The sequence below is a fragment of the Coffea arabica genome, chromosome 2e (genome assembly GCF_036785885.1).
Source record: "Coffea arabica cultivar ET-39 chromosome 2e, Coffea Arabica ET-39 HiFi, whole genome shotgun sequence".
Classification (NCBI taxonomy): domain Eukaryota; kingdom Viridiplantae; phylum Streptophyta; class Magnoliopsida; order Gentianales; family Rubiaceae; genus Coffea; species Coffea arabica.
Window position 1 is genome coordinate 66,783,576 of NC_092313.1, and position 17,108 is coordinate 66,800,683.

General features: G+C 37.8%; 1 protein-coding gene and 1 non-coding gene across 2 annotated transcripts; one reads left to right on the forward strand and one right to left on the reverse strand.

Annotated features, from left to right (window-relative positions):
• Positions 1 to 9,270: 9,270 nt before the first annotated feature.
• Positions 9,271 to 11,560, reverse strand: LOC113729335 (uncharacterized). Its single transcript, XM_027253642.2, has 2 exons — positions 9,742 to 11,560; positions 9,271 to 9,467 (listed from the first exon to the last, which is right to left on the reverse strand). Exons 1-2 carry the CDS (start codon positions 11,558 to 11,560, stop codon positions 9,271 to 9,273), a joined length of 2,016 nt encoding a protein of 671 aa, XP_027109443.1.
• LOC113733523 (small nucleolar RNA R71) lies at positions 10,893 to 10,999 on the forward strand. Its single transcript, XR_003459035.1, has one exon. It is a non-coding gene; the product is annotated as a small nucleolar RNA R71 (small nucleolar RNA).
• Positions 11,561 to 17,108: the final 5,548 nt, after the last annotated feature.

Below are 17,108 nucleotides of genomic sequence, written 5' to 3' on the forward strand. Positions count from 1 at the left end.
ACATATGTGTTTGTTAATTAAGTAGGTTTTTTTTCAATAAGTGAAGATGATATTGATTTAGTTATGAATGAATGTGTTTGAAATTGATGGAAGTTATATTTTTTAATTAATAGAGTTTGAATAAGTGAGGGATAATATTAATTTTGAGAGCTGAGAGATTTTATATTAATACTTTATTGATAAATGGATATTATTGAAAGTAAGGTGATGTGTATAGATTTTTTTATAAGAAACAGAAATGATTGCATATGAAAATTATAGAGTTTAATTACAGTAATTTGCAGTAGAATTTTTAAATATTTATTGTTTGATGTTTATGTGACTTATTTTATGTTACTTAAAGTTGTGGTGAATTTGTATTGATATGTAGATATAGGTATATAACATAATTTTTAATATGCATGTGTGTGTGTGTGCATGTTTAGTATTTTATTTGAGGTGATATAATGGTTTGATTTTTTTTAGTGTTTAGATTTTTTATGGTTTTGTCTGTTTGTTATATTTTATTTTTTGTTTATTTACATATGTATATATATATATGGATTTTTGATACTTTATTTGAGCTTGTATGATTGTTTAATATTGTTTTAGTGTTTATATCTTTTCTAGTTTTGTTTGTTTGTTATATTTGTGGGTTCTTATTTGTGTTGTGATCCATGTGTGAATATGAATTTTTTTTGAGTTGCATCATGTATATTTTTGTCAATATATATATAGGGCCATGGTTTTAAATATTTGTATGTAAATTTGTGGTAGTTTGGCTATTTTTGTTATAGTTTTGAAGAAAATTTTATCTTTTTTATTTTTTTTAGTAGTATATTTTTGAATTTTTGAATTTTTTAAGTGGGTTGTTTTTTGGGTATATTGTAAAGTTGGATAATGAGAGAAATTTAATAGTTGGTGAGAAAATTCTGATTTTATGTATATATTTTCCTATATTTTCTAGACAATCAATATTTTTGTCCATACATATATATATATTGTAGAAAACTAATATAAATAAAAACGCACACAAAGAAAGTACAAGGATACATAAATTATATAAATTTGTATAACGGAGGCCAAAAAAATTTGCATCTGCATCGCGGAATTGAGGGTGGCAGCTGCAGTGGTACAACAAATAAAAGGACAAAATTGACAATGAAATTACAAAGAAACCAGGACAAAAGGGCATAATTGAAATAATTGACAAAAGAAAAAATGAGAAAGGAAGCAACAACAAACAAAGCGGTTCACAGGAGGCCCCATATAATGCTAAAAGACAGGAAATGCCAAAATCAGGCCCAAAATCACACTGAAAACAGGACAATTCACTATAGGTGAAGCCTCGGCGCTTTATGTAGTTTAAGATAAGATAAGATACTATCCAACATAATAATCACACTTTCTCAAGTAGTTGCAAAATTGATACTATTCACCATCTCCGAAATTTTTACACCGCAAGCAATCTTTCACAACATAAATAGTCTACTGCGATTTACTTTGAGAAATAGAGGTGATATTGCTACGATTAATTTATTACAAATATGTATAAAAGAGGGAATGCCATGCTTCAAGAGTGTGTACTGTTGATGATGTGGCAAAACGTGATTGGTTGGAGAGTGTTCGTCCAACTTCAGCTCCAATTGGTTTCCTTTTCGTTGTTGTTGTTTCATTCTGTCCTTGTTTGTTAGTTCTTAGCAGACTAAGACTATAAGGCCTCGTTTTCATGAGTGTTTCTTTTTTGCTTTCTGCTATATATTCATTATAATTACTCCCTCTGTCCCAATGAATCTGTCGTGCTTTGGGAATCCCACATTTTTTCAACAGTGCTCCGATTTCAAAAGGTAATGGGTTATGTTCCAAGAATGCCCCGGTTGAATTAGCTATGCAGCCTGACGTGTTGCTCCATTGATGGTAGGATAGAGTAGTGATATGATTGTGGGACCCATACATATGATATATTTTCAAGCCCTTTTGGAGAAAGTGCAATGCACGAATCCTGCTGGTTCTAACGTGACACTCACACACCATCACATGAAAATTCTCTATTTCACAGGTGAACTTTGGGGCCCACTAAAATATAAGAATCTTGTTGTAAGATTTAAGGGTATCAGTGGAAATCGGTGAAAGTTTTTATTACCATTATTGGTAAGTGACACTAATTTTGGGACGGACTAAAAAGGAAAGCATGACACTTCTAATGGGACGGAGGGAGTATAATAATATATACATATAGGACTAGAACTGAGGCTGCAATATTAGGATAGTACTGATAATGTGAGGAGGAAAAGAGTGGTAAGAGTAGTTGTTATGACACATTGTAGCAGGTGTGATATGTCTTCTTGAATGACAAAGGTTACGTGGTCAACTAAATAAAGGGAAACTGAAATGACAATTTTACCCTGACTATTATGATGCTATTACGGATTCTTCACTAAAGCCCATGTTGTATTCAATGGCCTGTTAGTGTAAAATTTTCTTTGTAAACATTGTGCAATCCTGACAAAGAATGAATTGCCGCTCTTTCTTCTTTGCTTTCAGTTGATGACGAGACTGATGAAAATTTTTTCGTACAGTTTTCGTGAGTTCATCGCCGGTTTCCTGTTGGATTTTGGAAGTCCTGCATTATGGTCAGTGTTGTTTGTATTAGTCTTACTTGTTGTTCTCTTTTCTTTTTTCTTTCATGAACGATGAACTAATCTTCTTCCTGCTTATTTTCCTGGCCTTCCTTTGTATTGCTTTGTTGTTGCCTTGCTGTTTAGAAGCTTGCTTGCATCTCTGCAACTTTCGGTTAGCTGCTGGTAGGCATGCTCTGCTGCATGTTATGAATTTCCCATTGTTTTTTTCCCTTTGCTTTGTTTTCTGTTCACGCTTTATCTTTTTTTTTGCCTTTCTCACCATTTTTTATTACCTCTGTATTGCTTTTTGGAATCTTTTTCTTCCTCTTGCTTAGAAGATCCTCTGCTATACACGACTTCTCAATCCTTCTGTTCTTTTGTTGCTTTTGTTCTCTTCGGATTCTCCTGTCAATCCCTCCTTTTTTAGTTCAGGTTAGTATCTTTCTTGTTTTATGCATTGTCTACATGTTTCGAAATTGTTTGTTCCTCTCCGTTGTACTTTGTCTTATGTTACGTTTGCTTCTCACTTCTTTGTCTCTTGTTTTGACAGCAAGAGATTCTGTGCGTCTTGTTGTTGCTATTTTATTGGCTGAGGTGTGGCTGCTTGCCTGTTTGCCTGAGGTGGTGTTACTTCCCTTCTGCTTCTTTTTCCTTGACTTTTTCTTACTATGTCCCTATGCTGTTACTGGTGGGTGTCAAACCTCCAAAAATAAAGTTAAAAATAACAGCCTAATTGCCAACCAACACAATCTCAAATTTTATTCGTAAACAGGGCAAGTAGGGTCGTCTCCTCAGGGAACTGGTAGGCAAATCACACAGGAAAATGGGGGGGAATTTTTAGCAATAGTATCAACTAATTAAAAAGGAATAAAAACTGAAATTCAAAGTTGAGTAAGATAGCGAGAACCAAATTACACAAATAATAATTAATTAAAACAATCTAGTCAAGGAATTAATCTTGGAATCCAAGCACACAACTGATCACAGATACAAGGGACAATTCATATACTCACGAATAAACTGGTTATAGTGGTCAAGCGATGCGCCCAACCACCAATCTTTTCTTAATTTTATGGTAGTCAAGAGACGCTCATAAACTACCCTCTTGTGACTAGACAACCCCAGAAACGCTCACAAGATTTAATGTAGCCACAGTATTAGGAATTAGAAAGACCCAATTCTAAATGACAAACACACATGCGGATTTGTTTAGGCTAGATTAATTATCCCCACGATCCAAATTAGACCGCTTGCGAGGCGGTGCAATTGTCTCGTTTGCCACTAATCAAGATGCTTAAAGGCGACGCGCCAACATCCTAATTGGCTATCAATTATTTAGACAATCGAATAACAGGTCTAATTATCCAATAAATCTAAACAATAATAACTCAGGGAAAAAATAGAGAATAATCAAATACCCATGAACATATAAATTAAAAATAAGCAATTAAAACGATCTCACAGTTATGGTGCCCCGATCCTCGATTTATTCCTCAACTAGATAAACGATCTAGTCTTGCCGCATAGTCATGACAACAAAGTCAATCAAAGTTTTCATGGAGTTTTGTTAATTGAAGAAGGAGTAAAAGATTTTTCGCCGCTAGTCTCCTAACAAAGAAGAAAACAAAAGTAGAGAAAAAGTCCAAGTCCAAGATCCATCCCTAGTCTATTGCTGTCTTCTTTTTATTGTTTGCGCCGCCGTTTCCTTTTTGCTAGCCGAAATAATATGTGGGTTTATTCAAACAATTTGCTTCCTTTTCCCCCATTGGATTGTTACCAAAAGTCATCTTCCAATTCTATTTCCTAATCCCACGTAAGTTTAAAGTATGGCTCCAAGGAAAGGCGGTGGCCCCAGGAATAGGACCCGCAATCCGGATTTTTCACGCAACTCTGCGTTGTCTGGCGTGGGCACGCCAGAGAAGGCGCAGTCTTCTGGAATTTGCCCTTTTTTATCACTTTTAACACCAATTGCCTATAAGTAACACAAATACCCATTATGAGCAGAAATCCAATACTTTGCATAATAAACTGCCAAAATTAAGACCAAATAACCACAAATAAAATGCATAATTATATCCCTATCAAATTCTCCCACACCAAGACAATGCTTGTCCTCAAGCATTTCAAACTTTAAATACACAACCCAACGAGCAAACATTTTTACAGCAGTTGAATTCAAAACAATGGCTATTAATCAAAGCAACTATTGCCAATGTATGATTTACATAACTATCAAGTACTGATGACAAAATTTACGAGATAACTCTCCAACTAGCTTTTCAAACCAATGACTCTTTCAAATCCAGAATAACTAATCTAAGAATAGAAAATATCCAACCAACATTCTTTAATAACTGGTCCAATTATTAAGCAAAATCTCAACATAAAGACTCATGGATCCGCAGGCAATACAATTATTCACATACTTTCATGCTCGTATACTTTTTTTCTTTTTTTTTCATCATTTTCATTTTTTTTCCTGTTTCTTTTTCCATTTTTTTTTCTTGAAGGAAGTGCTTAGTCTTGAGCCATTCAAGTCTTTTGACGCGAACTCCGACATCTCTCCAATGAAGGAGCCCGGTTACTCAACTTTAACCGCTTAAAGACCACATACTCATAGTTATCGCTGCTTTTTGACGCGAAAATCGACACTTTAGGTGAAAACCCCCGGTTACTAGTCAATGATAACCAGCGGAGTATAGCCGAATATTATTCACAAAAAAACACCCAAGTAAAATTAAAACCATGCAAGCCTGCTTCATTTCCTTAACATGGAGAACTAAGATTAATAGTTGAACCAGTTCACACAAAAAATGTCAGAAAAATATTTACAATGCCTAGAAAAGTTAACCAAAAGAAATTGCAAGAGTCACAAAATCTCAAATATTTACCAAAGAGTCATCCTAAAATTTTACCATATCATACTTAACATATTATCATCTAAAACCGTAACAATAGTTAAATTTGAAAATCTAGCCATTGCTTATCAGGGCTAACCACAAAAATCCAAAAGGCATGGTAAAGGTTTCTTTTTTTTTTTTTTTGGCAGAAGGAAAAGCTAGACTACTCCCCCCACACCTAAAGTCTACATTGTCCTCAATGTAAGAACGAAAAGTTGAAGTCAAGTGAAGGGAGCAAAAAACTTCCCTGAATGAATAAAAACTGCAACAAAACACCATGGTAGAGGAGGTGTCAGGGACTGGCAGCGTGGAGCCTGCGACGGTAGTGTGGTGTAGCGTTGCTTCAGATGGAAGCGGAAGTCTTCAATCCAAGCCTGTGTCCCCAGAGTTGACTAGAGTTGCTGTAAGGCGTGACCACGCCTTATAAGGCAGAGTCTTCTGCCCAAGCATTTCTACGGTGTTCAAGAGCATCACTTATAGGGCGTGGGCATGCCTTGTAAATCCAAGTCTCCTGCCCAACACCAAAAAAAAACACTTGCAATGAAACAAAACAACCCAAAATCAACGAAAAACGAAAGAGAGCTATAACAAAAAATGGAGGCCTTGGGTTGCCTCCCAAGAAGCGCCTTTCTTTAACGTCTTTGGCTAGACGACTCCACAGTGAGCAATTAGGCATAGATAGGATCTATCAAGTGTACCTCTTCCAAAGTGACAATGTCTGAAACATCAACAAACGGTTTTAAACGATGACCATTAACTGTAAAACTCTTATTAGTCTCTAAACTCTGGATTTCAACCACACCATTGGGAAAAACATTGACTACCACATATGGTCCAATCCAACGAGATTTTAACTTACCTGGCATGAATTTCAACCGTGAATTGAACAAGAGTACCTTTTGTCCTGGAGAAAAGTGTTTCGCACGCAATAGGCGGTCATGAAACTGCTTGGTACGCTTTTTGTACAAACGTGCATTGTCATATGCTTCAAGACAAATTTCCTCCAACTCCTGGAGTTGGAGCTTTCTCTCTTTGCCATCTCTATCCGCATGCAAATTGCATTGCTTGACTGCCCAGAATGCACGATGCTCAATAGCCACAGGTAAATGACACATTTTACCAAACACCAACCTATATGGGGACATTCCAATGGGCGTTTTATACGCCGTTAGATATGCCCACAAAGCATCATCCAATCGCAAGCTCCAATCCTTACGGTTGGGGTTAACCGTTTTCTCTAATATGCTCTTGATCTCTCGATTGGAGACTTCAACTTGCCCATTGGTCTGAGGATGATATGTTGTACTCACACGATGGTGCACTCCATATTTTCTCATGAGAGCTGCAATGGTGCGATTGCAGAAATGGGTACCTTGATCACTGATGATGGCTCTCGGCGCTCCGAACCTACTAAAAATGTGAGATTTGAGAAATCCTACAACAACTTGAGAATCATTAGTCCGAGTAGCCTTTGCTTCTACCCATTTCGATACATAGTCAACTGCTAACAGAATATACAAAAATTCAAAAGAACTAGGAAAAGGTCCCATAAAATCCATACCCCAAAAATCAAATACTTCACAAAATAACATAGGCACTTGAGGCATTTCATCCCTATGAGACAAACTTCCAAATTTTTGACATTTTTCACAACTTTTACAAAATGCATAAGCATCACGAAACAATGTTTCCCAATAAAAGCCACAATCAAGGATTTTTCTAGCAGTTCTCTTAGATCCAAAATGGCCACCACATGCAAAATTATGACAATGAGCAAGGATAGAAGGAATTTTACTTTCGGGTACACATCTACGAATAATTTGATCAGAGCCTATTTTCTACAGATATGGCTCGTCCCAAATGTAGTATCGAGCATCATGGACTATCTTATCCCTCTTACTCTTACTCATGCCAATAGAAAATTTATGACTGACCAAAAAGTTCACAATATCTGCATAACAAGGTTCCTTACCTTTGAGATAGAAAAGATGTTCATCAGGAAATACTTCAGATATGGGAACTGCTTCCTCTTCTCTTATCAATCTACTCAAATGGTCAGCTACTGAATTATCCACCCCTCTCCGATCCTTGATCTCCCAGTCAAATTCTTGCAGTAAGAGCACCCAACGAATGAGTCTTGGCTTGGACTCCTTTTTTGACAGGAGGTACTTCAAAGCTGCATGATCAGAGTAAACCGTTATTTTTGACCCCAATAGATATGATCGAAATTTCTCAAAAGCGAAAACAATAGCTAGAAGCTCTTTCTCCGTAGTGGTGTAGTTGCATTGAGCTGGTGTCAATGTTTTTGACGCATAGTATATCACGTGACTACGTTTCCCATTCCGCTGTCCAAGCACAGCTCCTACGGCATACTGACTGGCGTCACACATGAGCTCAAAGGATAGCTTCCAGTCTGGGGGTTGGATGATGGGTGCCGTGGTCAACATACCCTTGAGTGTGTCAAAGGACCATTTGCAATCATCTCCAAAGTTGAATGGCACCTCCTTTTGAAGCAAGCGAGACAACGGTTGAGCAATTTTTGAAAAATCTTTTATGAAACGCCTGTAAAAACCTGCATGGCCTAGAAAACTACGAATATCCTTGACATTAATAGAGTAAGGTAGACTAGTGATCAAATCAATTTTAGCCTTATCTACCTCAATACCCCTTGATGAAACAACATGGCCCAAAACTATGCATTCCTTAACCATGAAATGACATTTTTCATAATTAAGAACCAAGTTTGTTTCAATGCATCTTTTCAAAACTTTTGTTAAATGGTCTAGGCACTGATCAAAAGAATCACCATATACTGTAAAATCATCCATGAAAATTTCAATGTAATTATCAATCATATCAGAGAAAATACTCATCATGCATCTTTGAAATGTTCTAGGAGCATTACACAAACCAAAAGGCATACGGCGATATGCAAAAGTTCCAAAAGGGCAGGTAAAAGTGATTTTATGTTGGTCCTCTTGAGCAACAATAATTTGATAATATCCAGAGTAACCATCTAAAAAGTAAAAGAAACACTTACCTACCAACCTCTCAAGCATTTCATCAATAAATGGGAGTGAAAAGTGGTCTTTCCTAGTTGCGGCATTTAATTTCCTAAAGTCAATGCACATTCTCCACCCATTTTGCAATCTCATTGGCACTAACTCATTCTTTTCATTTTTCACCAATGTGATTCCAGTCTTCTTGGGAACAATATGGACTGGACTTACCCACTGGCTGTCAGAGATAGGAAAAATAATTCCTAATTCTAAGAGTTTGAGAATCTCTTTCATCACCACCTTCTTCATTGCAGGATTGAGCTTGCGTTGATACTCTCTCACGGGTTTTGCGTCCGACTCCAAAAGGATGTGATGCATGCAAATGGATGGATTGATGCCTTTGATGTCTGCTAATGTCCATCCAATTGCTGGTTTAAATTTCCGTAAGACCCGTAAGAGCCTCTCTTCTTGCAACGCAGTTAAATCATTAGCAATGATTACAGGCAAAGTCTTGTTATCTCCCAAGTAAGCATATTTCAAATGCTCGGGCAGTTCCTTCAATTCCACATTAGGTGCCTGTTGAACAGAAGGTAGAATTCTTTCATTAGAAGTGGGTAATGGTAGAAAAGGATTTTCAAACCTGCCTGGAAACGGATGTAGTGAATGTAAGGACATGATAGCTTCTTTGACCTCCTCCTCCTCCATGTCGTCCACTTCCAAATTGGTCTTGCCTTGTTGTAAGACAAAGTCCAACTTGTCCCCCATGAAATTCTATTCAAAATTCTCTTGCACAATGGTGTTAGTCATGCCAACAAAATTTACAGACTCAGTATCCACAGGATGCTTCATTGCATCAAAAATATTGAAAGTGACCTTCTCTCCATCAAATTCCACAGATAAAGTTCCTTCATGTACATCTATTTTAGTTCTTGCTGTACTCATGAAGGGTCTACCCAAAAGAATCACTGCTGAATTAGTAGAGTATTCATCATTCATATCAACAATGTAAAAATTCACAAGAAAAATGAATTCATTGACCTTTACTAGAACATCTTCAACTAGAAACCTCAGGGTAGACATTAGACCTATCTGCTAGTTGAATGATTACCCTAATTTCTTTGAGGGGTCCTAAATTCAAAATTTTAAAAATTGAAAGAGGCATGACTTTTATTGAAGCACCTAAGTCAAGCATGCTTTTTTCAATTCTTTGATTGCCAATTATGCATGGTATAGTAAACATACCTGGATCCTTGCATTTCTGGGGCAACTTCCTTTGAAACATCGCTGAGACATTCTTCCCCACGTTCACCTTGTCATCCAGACTCAACTTATTGCGATTAGTGCATAAACCCTTCAAAAATTTAGCATATCTAGGCAATTGCCTAATAGCATCCAGCAGAGGAATATTGATCTCCACTTTCCTGAAGGTGTCCAAAATCTCTTTCTCAGATTCTTCCTTTTTAGCTTTTGTAAACCTGCTAGGAAAAGGAGGAGGAATGTCAACTTTCTTTGAGATTTCAAAGGATTGTTTCTCTTTTTCCTCTTCCACCTTCCTGGGCACTTCTTTTTCTCTGGCGTGGGCACGCCTAGGAGACTGTACCTTCTTGCCACTCTGTAATTGCATTGCACTGGCATTCTCCTTGGGATTAGGAATTACTTGAGATGGTAACTTCCCTCTATTGCTATTTTTCAGATTGCTCATGGAAGTTGCCAATTGGGACATTTGTGCTTCCAAATTCCTAATGCTAGCACGAGTCTCTTGTTGAAATCTGTGAGACTCTTGTTGAGATCTTTGAGCCTCTTGCTGTAATTGACTCGTGCTTTGGGCCAGTGACTTCACCATATCTTCAAGAGACATGTTTGAATTGGAAGTGGACGGTTGTTGCACTGGTGGCCGTGGTTGGAAATGTTGTTGAAAACTAGGGGGTTTTGAAGCATAGCTAAAGTTAGGATGATTTCGCCACCCTGGGTTGTAATTGGGTGCAAAGGGATCATTCCTTCGTGGAGGTGGTCCAGAAAAATCTCCCACTATGTTGGCTTGTTCAGGTGAATCCTCCTGGAGAGTTGGGCACATGTCAGTCATGTGTCCGGGAGCAGCACAGATACCACAAGTTTTCACAGATTGTAATTGCCCCCTTGCCATTTGACGCACCAGAGAGGTAAGCTCAGATAGTTTACCCTCTAAGTCAGAGTGATTCACTTCATTGACCCTTCTTATTGCTCCATCAGCTCTCACTCCAAATTGTTGGGAATTTTCAGCCATGGTGGAGATCAATAACGTGGTTTCGTCTGTGGTCTTGTTCACCAGAGCACCGCCACTGGCTGCATCTAACATGCTCCTATCCATGGGTGATAATCCCTCGTAGAAATATTGTATTAAAAGTTGGTCCGGAATTTGATGATGTGGGCAACTGGCACACAGTTGTTTAAAGCGCTCCCAGTACTCATATAGAGTTTCCCCATTCGCCTGCCTAACTCCACATATTTCTTTCCTTATATTGGCGGCTCTAGAGGTAGGAAAAAATTTCTCGAGAAATCTTCTCTTCAATTCTTCCCACGTAGTGATGGATCCTGATGGCAGGTAAAATAACCAATCTTTAGCCTTATCTGCCAAAGAGAAAGGGAAGGCTCTTAACTTGATGTGGTTCTCAGTGACTCCTTGAGGTCTCATTGTGGAGCACACAACATGAAATTCTTTCAAGTGTTTATGTGGGTCTTCACCTGCAATACCACGAAAAGTAGGAAGTAAGTGAATAACACCAGACTTAAGCTCAAATGCCTCTTCCGTGTTAGGAAATGTAATGCATAATGGCTGTTGGTTCACGTTAGGAGTTGCCCACTCCCTCAAAGTTTTTGGGACTGCCATTGCTACTCGGGGAATATGCACTTTGTTTTCTTCAGATTCACCTGATGAATCACTAGAAATAAACTCTTGCTCAGATTCTGAAGGTGACGTTGAATCTTGTTGCTTAGGCAACTTTGCCTCCTTAGTCAACCTTCTTGCAGTCTTCTCGATCTCTAGATCAAATTCTAATTCTCTTGTACGAGAAGATCGAGGCATAAAATAAAAAAGAAAAAATAAATAAAAATAAAAACTAAAACGTGTGCAATAAGTCACTTAAAACACTAGTTCCCCGGCAACGGCGCCAAAATTTGGTGGGTGTCAAACCTCCAAAAATAAAGTTAAAAATAACAGCCTAATTACCAACCAACACAATCTCAAATTTAATTCGTAAACAGGGCAAGTAGGATCGTCTCCTCAGGGAACTGGTAGGCAAATCACACAGGAAAATGGGAGGAAATTTTTAGCAATAGTATCAACTAATTAAAAAGGAATAAAAACTGAAATTCAAAATTGAGTAAGATAGCGGGAACCAAATTACACAAATAATAATTAATTAAAACAACCTAGTCAAGGAATTAATCTTGGGATCCAAGCACACAACTGATCACAGATACAAGGGACAATTCATATACTTACGAATAAACTGGTTATAGTGGTCAAGCGACGCACCCAACCACCAATCTTTCCTTAATTTTATGGTAGTCAAGAGACGCTCATAAACTACCCTCTTGTGACTAGACAACCCCAGAAATGCTCACAGGATTTAATGTAGCCACAGCATTAGGAATTAGAAAGACCCAATTCTAGATGACAAACACACATGCGGATTTGTTTAGACTAGATTAATTATCCCCACGATCCAAATTAGACCGCTTGCGAGGCGGTGCAATTGTCTCGTTTGCCACTAATCAAGATGCTTAAAGGCGATGCGTCAACATCCTAATTAGCTATCAATTATTTAGACAATCGAATAACAGGCCTAATTATCCAATAAATCTAAACAATAATAACTCAGGGAAAAAATAGAGAATAATCAAATACCCATGAACATATAAATTAAAAATAAGCAATTAAAACGATCTCACAGTTATGGTGCCCCGATCCTCGATTTATTCCTCAACTAGATAAACGATCTAGCCTTGCCGCATAGTCATGACAACAAAGCCAATCAAAGTTTTCATGGAGTTTTGTTAATTGAAGAAGGAGTAAAAGATTTTTCGCCGCTAGTCTCCTAACAACGAAGAAAACAAAAGCAGAGAAAAAGTCCAAGTCCAAGATCCATCCCTAGTCTATTGCTGTTTTCTTTTTATTGTTTGCGCCGCCGTTTCCTTTTTGCTAGCCGAAATAATAGGTGGGTTTCTTCAAACAATTTGCTTCTTTTCCCCCATTGGATTGTTACCAAAAGTCATCTTCCAATTCTATTTCCTAATCCCACGTAAGTTTAAAGTATGGCTCCAAGGAAAGACGGTGGCCCCAGGAATAGGATCCGCAATCCGGATTTTTCACGCAACTCTGCGTTGTCTGGCGTGGGCACGCCAGAGAAGGCGCAGTCTTCTGGAATTTGCCCTTTTTTATCACTTTTAACACCAATTGCCTATAAGTAACACAAATACCCATTATGAGCAGAAATCCAATACTTTGCATAATAAACTGCCAAAATTAAGACCAAATAACCACAAATAAAATGCATAATTATATCCCTATCAGTTACCTTGTTTGCTTTTAAGTGTGCGCTTGCATGTTTTTCTAATCAATCATGCAGTTATTTTCCCTTTTTTCTTTGTTGCATGCTTCTGTGCTTGTGGTTCCCTTCGTCCATCTTTTCCGTTTGCTTATGCGCTTTTACTGGCACATTCTTTCTCTACGTTTTTATGCTCACCAGTTGTATGATATTGCGTTGGCCAGCCTTTATTATCTTATTCCTTATTATTGCTAAATTTCGTCTTGCCATGTTTCTTTACCTAGTTGCTGCTTCCTTACTTAGCAGCTGCTTACTTAGTAGCCTTTATTATCTTATTCTCGGGTTGCTGATTCCTTACTTAGTATCTGGAATTAGATGGATAGAAACGCCTTGCGCCGAAAAAAATATGCAGAAATGGCACCTGCCAAGGAAACTAAATTTTTGCGCTCTCTGCGAAAGGCTAGAGCTGAGAAGAAAAAACAAAAACTTTTCCTTTCTTGCGTTCAGAAGGTTCCGCCTGCTTGTGTGGAATCTGCTCTTTGTTTCTCATATGGTCATGATAGACCTTCTGGTAGTGATGATCAAACTCATGTGGTTTCTAGTGCACTGGAAAATCGAGAGTACTTGGTTCCAGTTGATAGTGTTGTTACAGGAGGTGGAGAATTGCGTTGCATTCCTTCTGATGTATCTAATTTTCTCGATGATCATGCTTCATCATCTTCTAAAAAACAAACATCTTCCAGGTCTTCACCATCTCTTAATAGAGGTATTTTTTATTATCTTATTTTGCTGCTGGATTTGGATTTTCCTCCTCTTTCACATTATTTCTATTCCTCTGCCTTCCTATTGATTACTTTGCACTCTGTGTTCCTGCAAATGAGTTCCTTTTTGTTTGCGCGCTGCAGTACTCCTATTTAATATTTAGAACCTTGCACGACTTTTCTATTCAAAATCAGATTTTGATAAGTTATAACCATTTTAGATTATAGCAGCTACGCCTTCTTCAACTTATATTTCCCACAATCGAAAATGCTATTTTCCAAATATTGGCCTCTTAGTAAAAAAGCACATCGTGCATACCCCTCCTCAACATATTGTACTATTAACTAAATGTGCATATATAAAGGCCTGCGCAACTTTTCCAGTCGTCTTATTCATTCAATTTTATTATCCACAGAAACCTATTCTTTTCCAAGAAGAGAGTTTAATCAGTCTACAGCTAACTCTGCTCCCCAAGGAAGGAAAAAAATAGCAATGCTTCCCTTGATCTGTCATCTAGACTTTCTGCAGATAGCAAGAAACGTAGTAGTTCTTCCACCGCAAGAACAGAAAATGCAGGTTCGATGTTGTTTCTCGCTTGATTCTGTCTGTGTTTAGGATGCTCTCTTGCCTGTTTATACACAGCCTTAACTCAACCAGTCTACCAACCGCATGCAAAAATTTACAGGGAGAAAATGGAGGCGTGGTTAGCCAAATCTTTCACTCGTGAACAACATTCCTAATGTGTCTTTGGCTTTGCCTGATGCTCCTCATTGTGACCATTGTGGAGCCAAAAGATTTCATTTGGAACCTCCTAATTTTTGCTGCTCTGGAGGACAAATTTCTGTTGTCGCTCCTCCTATGCCTTATGATTTGAAGCGCTTATTCATTGGTAGCGATGAGGAAAGCTTCCATTTTAGAAATAATGCTCGCACTTACAACAATAACTTAGGCTTCACATCATTTGCTGCTAAATATGATGTAAGGATCGAAGACAACCGAATAGAAGAGATAAATAATGTACAGATCACAAACATAACAAAAAGTAAATAAAAAAGGAAAGAATTGCAAACCAATTAACTACTCAACTCCTCTTGAGCTTGTAGATTAATTCAAACAAACTACTTCAAGTTGATGAATTACAATCACTCTTGTGTACAAAGGAAGGTTCACCTCCTCCTTGCCCCGAACTCCACTCGGTCAAGTCAGGACGTTTTACTATCCCTCAGGACAACCCTCATAGAGCTACACTCATGAAGTATTCACTCACAAATGAAAAGCTTACAATGAACCTCACACCACTAAGATTACAAATCTTCTTTGAAGAGTATTTTCTCACTAAAATCACTCTACATCTTTTGTATTTTCAGTGTGCCAAAGTTATTTGAAATATCTGACCAGCCAATATTTATATAGCATCAAGAAAGTGCCTCATTAGTGCTTCCAATGGATAGAAAGTAGCTGAAGAGTCAACTAGCCGTTGGAGTATCGGACGTCCGATAGCCCTGTTTTATGCGTCCGACAGCAGGCAGTGAGTTTAAGTGATTTTCTTCAATTCTTTCGGACGTCCGGTGCAAGCTTTTTGTGCGTCCGACAACAAACAAAGAGATTTGAGAAATTATCTTGTTTCTATCGGACGTCCGGTAGAGACATATTCAGCGTCCGATAGTTTTGTCGACTTCGAAGGATCCTATCGGACGTTCGAAACATGAGTTCGAAGTTGTGCAATGATTATCGGACGTCCGGTACTGTCTTCTTGAGCGTCCGACAGGTTCAGCATACTCTGTCTTTTTCAAATGTGCTTAATCTTTGAACCTGATTTGTTTCATTACTAAAAAAGCCTTTGAGGAGATGTTAGCAACATCCATTTGTTTTGTAATCATCAAAAGGTAGGGACCAAGGTCAACATATGATTCTAAACTAACAAAGAACACAAAAGGTGTTTACACCTTTCGTGTTCAGGGTCAAGTTTATCATTTTCTTAATGGCCTTGTTCAGTCAGATGATAGAGCATCCGGGATTTAGCTATACTTCTTTGACACTGATGAAGAATTAGCAAAGAGGATTGCTACCTCTGATAAGTTGCGAGAAACCACATTACGATTCTTTGTGCGCATTCTTAGTGACAATCCTTATGTTAAGTTCTTCAGAAATCTTAGGCATGTTCCAAACATTGACAGCCTGAACATTGTACTTAATTGTTATCCCACTCTTGATCAGCGAGTTTATAACCTTCCTTCTGCATCCCAAGTTGCAGCAATATGGACTGAAAATCAAGGTGAATCAGGCCATATGGGATCTCATATTCAAGTTTATACGCATTCAAATAGCAGCTATAGAATTAGACATTACTATGGCTGCTATGATCCATTGCAATACCCTATTCTGTTTCCCCGAGATAAATGCAGATGGCACCCTGGGATTAAAAGAGCTCGAAAAAGAAAGAGTAGAGAGGATTCCTGTGAGGAAGATATCGATATTCATCCTTCTTCAGTTGATTCCACATCAGGTTTGATGGATTGTGAACAAAGAGGCAAGTTATTTATTGCCGCTTGTAAACAATTGAGTCTAACCATTATTTTTACATTATAAAATATCATCAAACAAAATAATTATTCATTCTTTTTCTCTAGCTGCTGATCGTGCAAAAAATGAAGAAGATACGGTGTCAGTTAGAGAATACTATTATTACAGATTTCAAATCAGGGATGATGATGAATCGATGTTGCTGCACTCACTTAGATTATTGCAACAGTATGCAGTAGATAGTTATGTTAAGATTGAAACGTCTAGGCTTGATTTTCATAGAAACCGACAAAACAACATTCATTCTGAGGTTCTTCAAGGAGTCCTAGACAGTATTTCTATAGGCCAAACCAGTGCTTCTAAAGTTGGCCGTAGAACGATATTACCAGCTTCCTTTATAGGTGGACCAAGGGACATAAGACGGCGATATCTTGATGCAATGTCCCTTGTGCAAAAGTATGGAAAACCAGACATCTTTCTTACTATGACTTGCAACTCGGCATGGAAGGAAATTCAGGCTAATTTAAAGTACCACGAAAAACCTCAGGATAGACGGGATCTTCTGGCTAGAGTCTTTAGAGCCAAATTTGAATTACTTAAAACAGAAATTTTTAACAAGCAAATCTTTGGAGAAGTTGCAGCGTATGTCTACGTGATTGAGTTTCAAAAACGTGGCTTCCCACATGCACATCTGCTATTAATTTTGAAGCCTGAATACAAACTCCTAAATCCAGAGTCATATGATAGAGTGGTTTGTGCTGAAATACCTGATCGTTCTAAGCATCCTCATCTATATTC

Coding starts and splice junctions, on each gene's coding strand:
- LOC113729335 (XM_027253642.2), bottom strand. CDS start 11,560: ATGCCTCGATCTTCTCGTACAAGAGAATTAGAATTTGATCTAGAGATC. Junction 9,468..9,741: donor CCAGAAATGCAAGGATCCAG/GTATGTTTACTA, acceptor CTACTAATTCAG/CAGTGATTCTTTTGGGTAGA.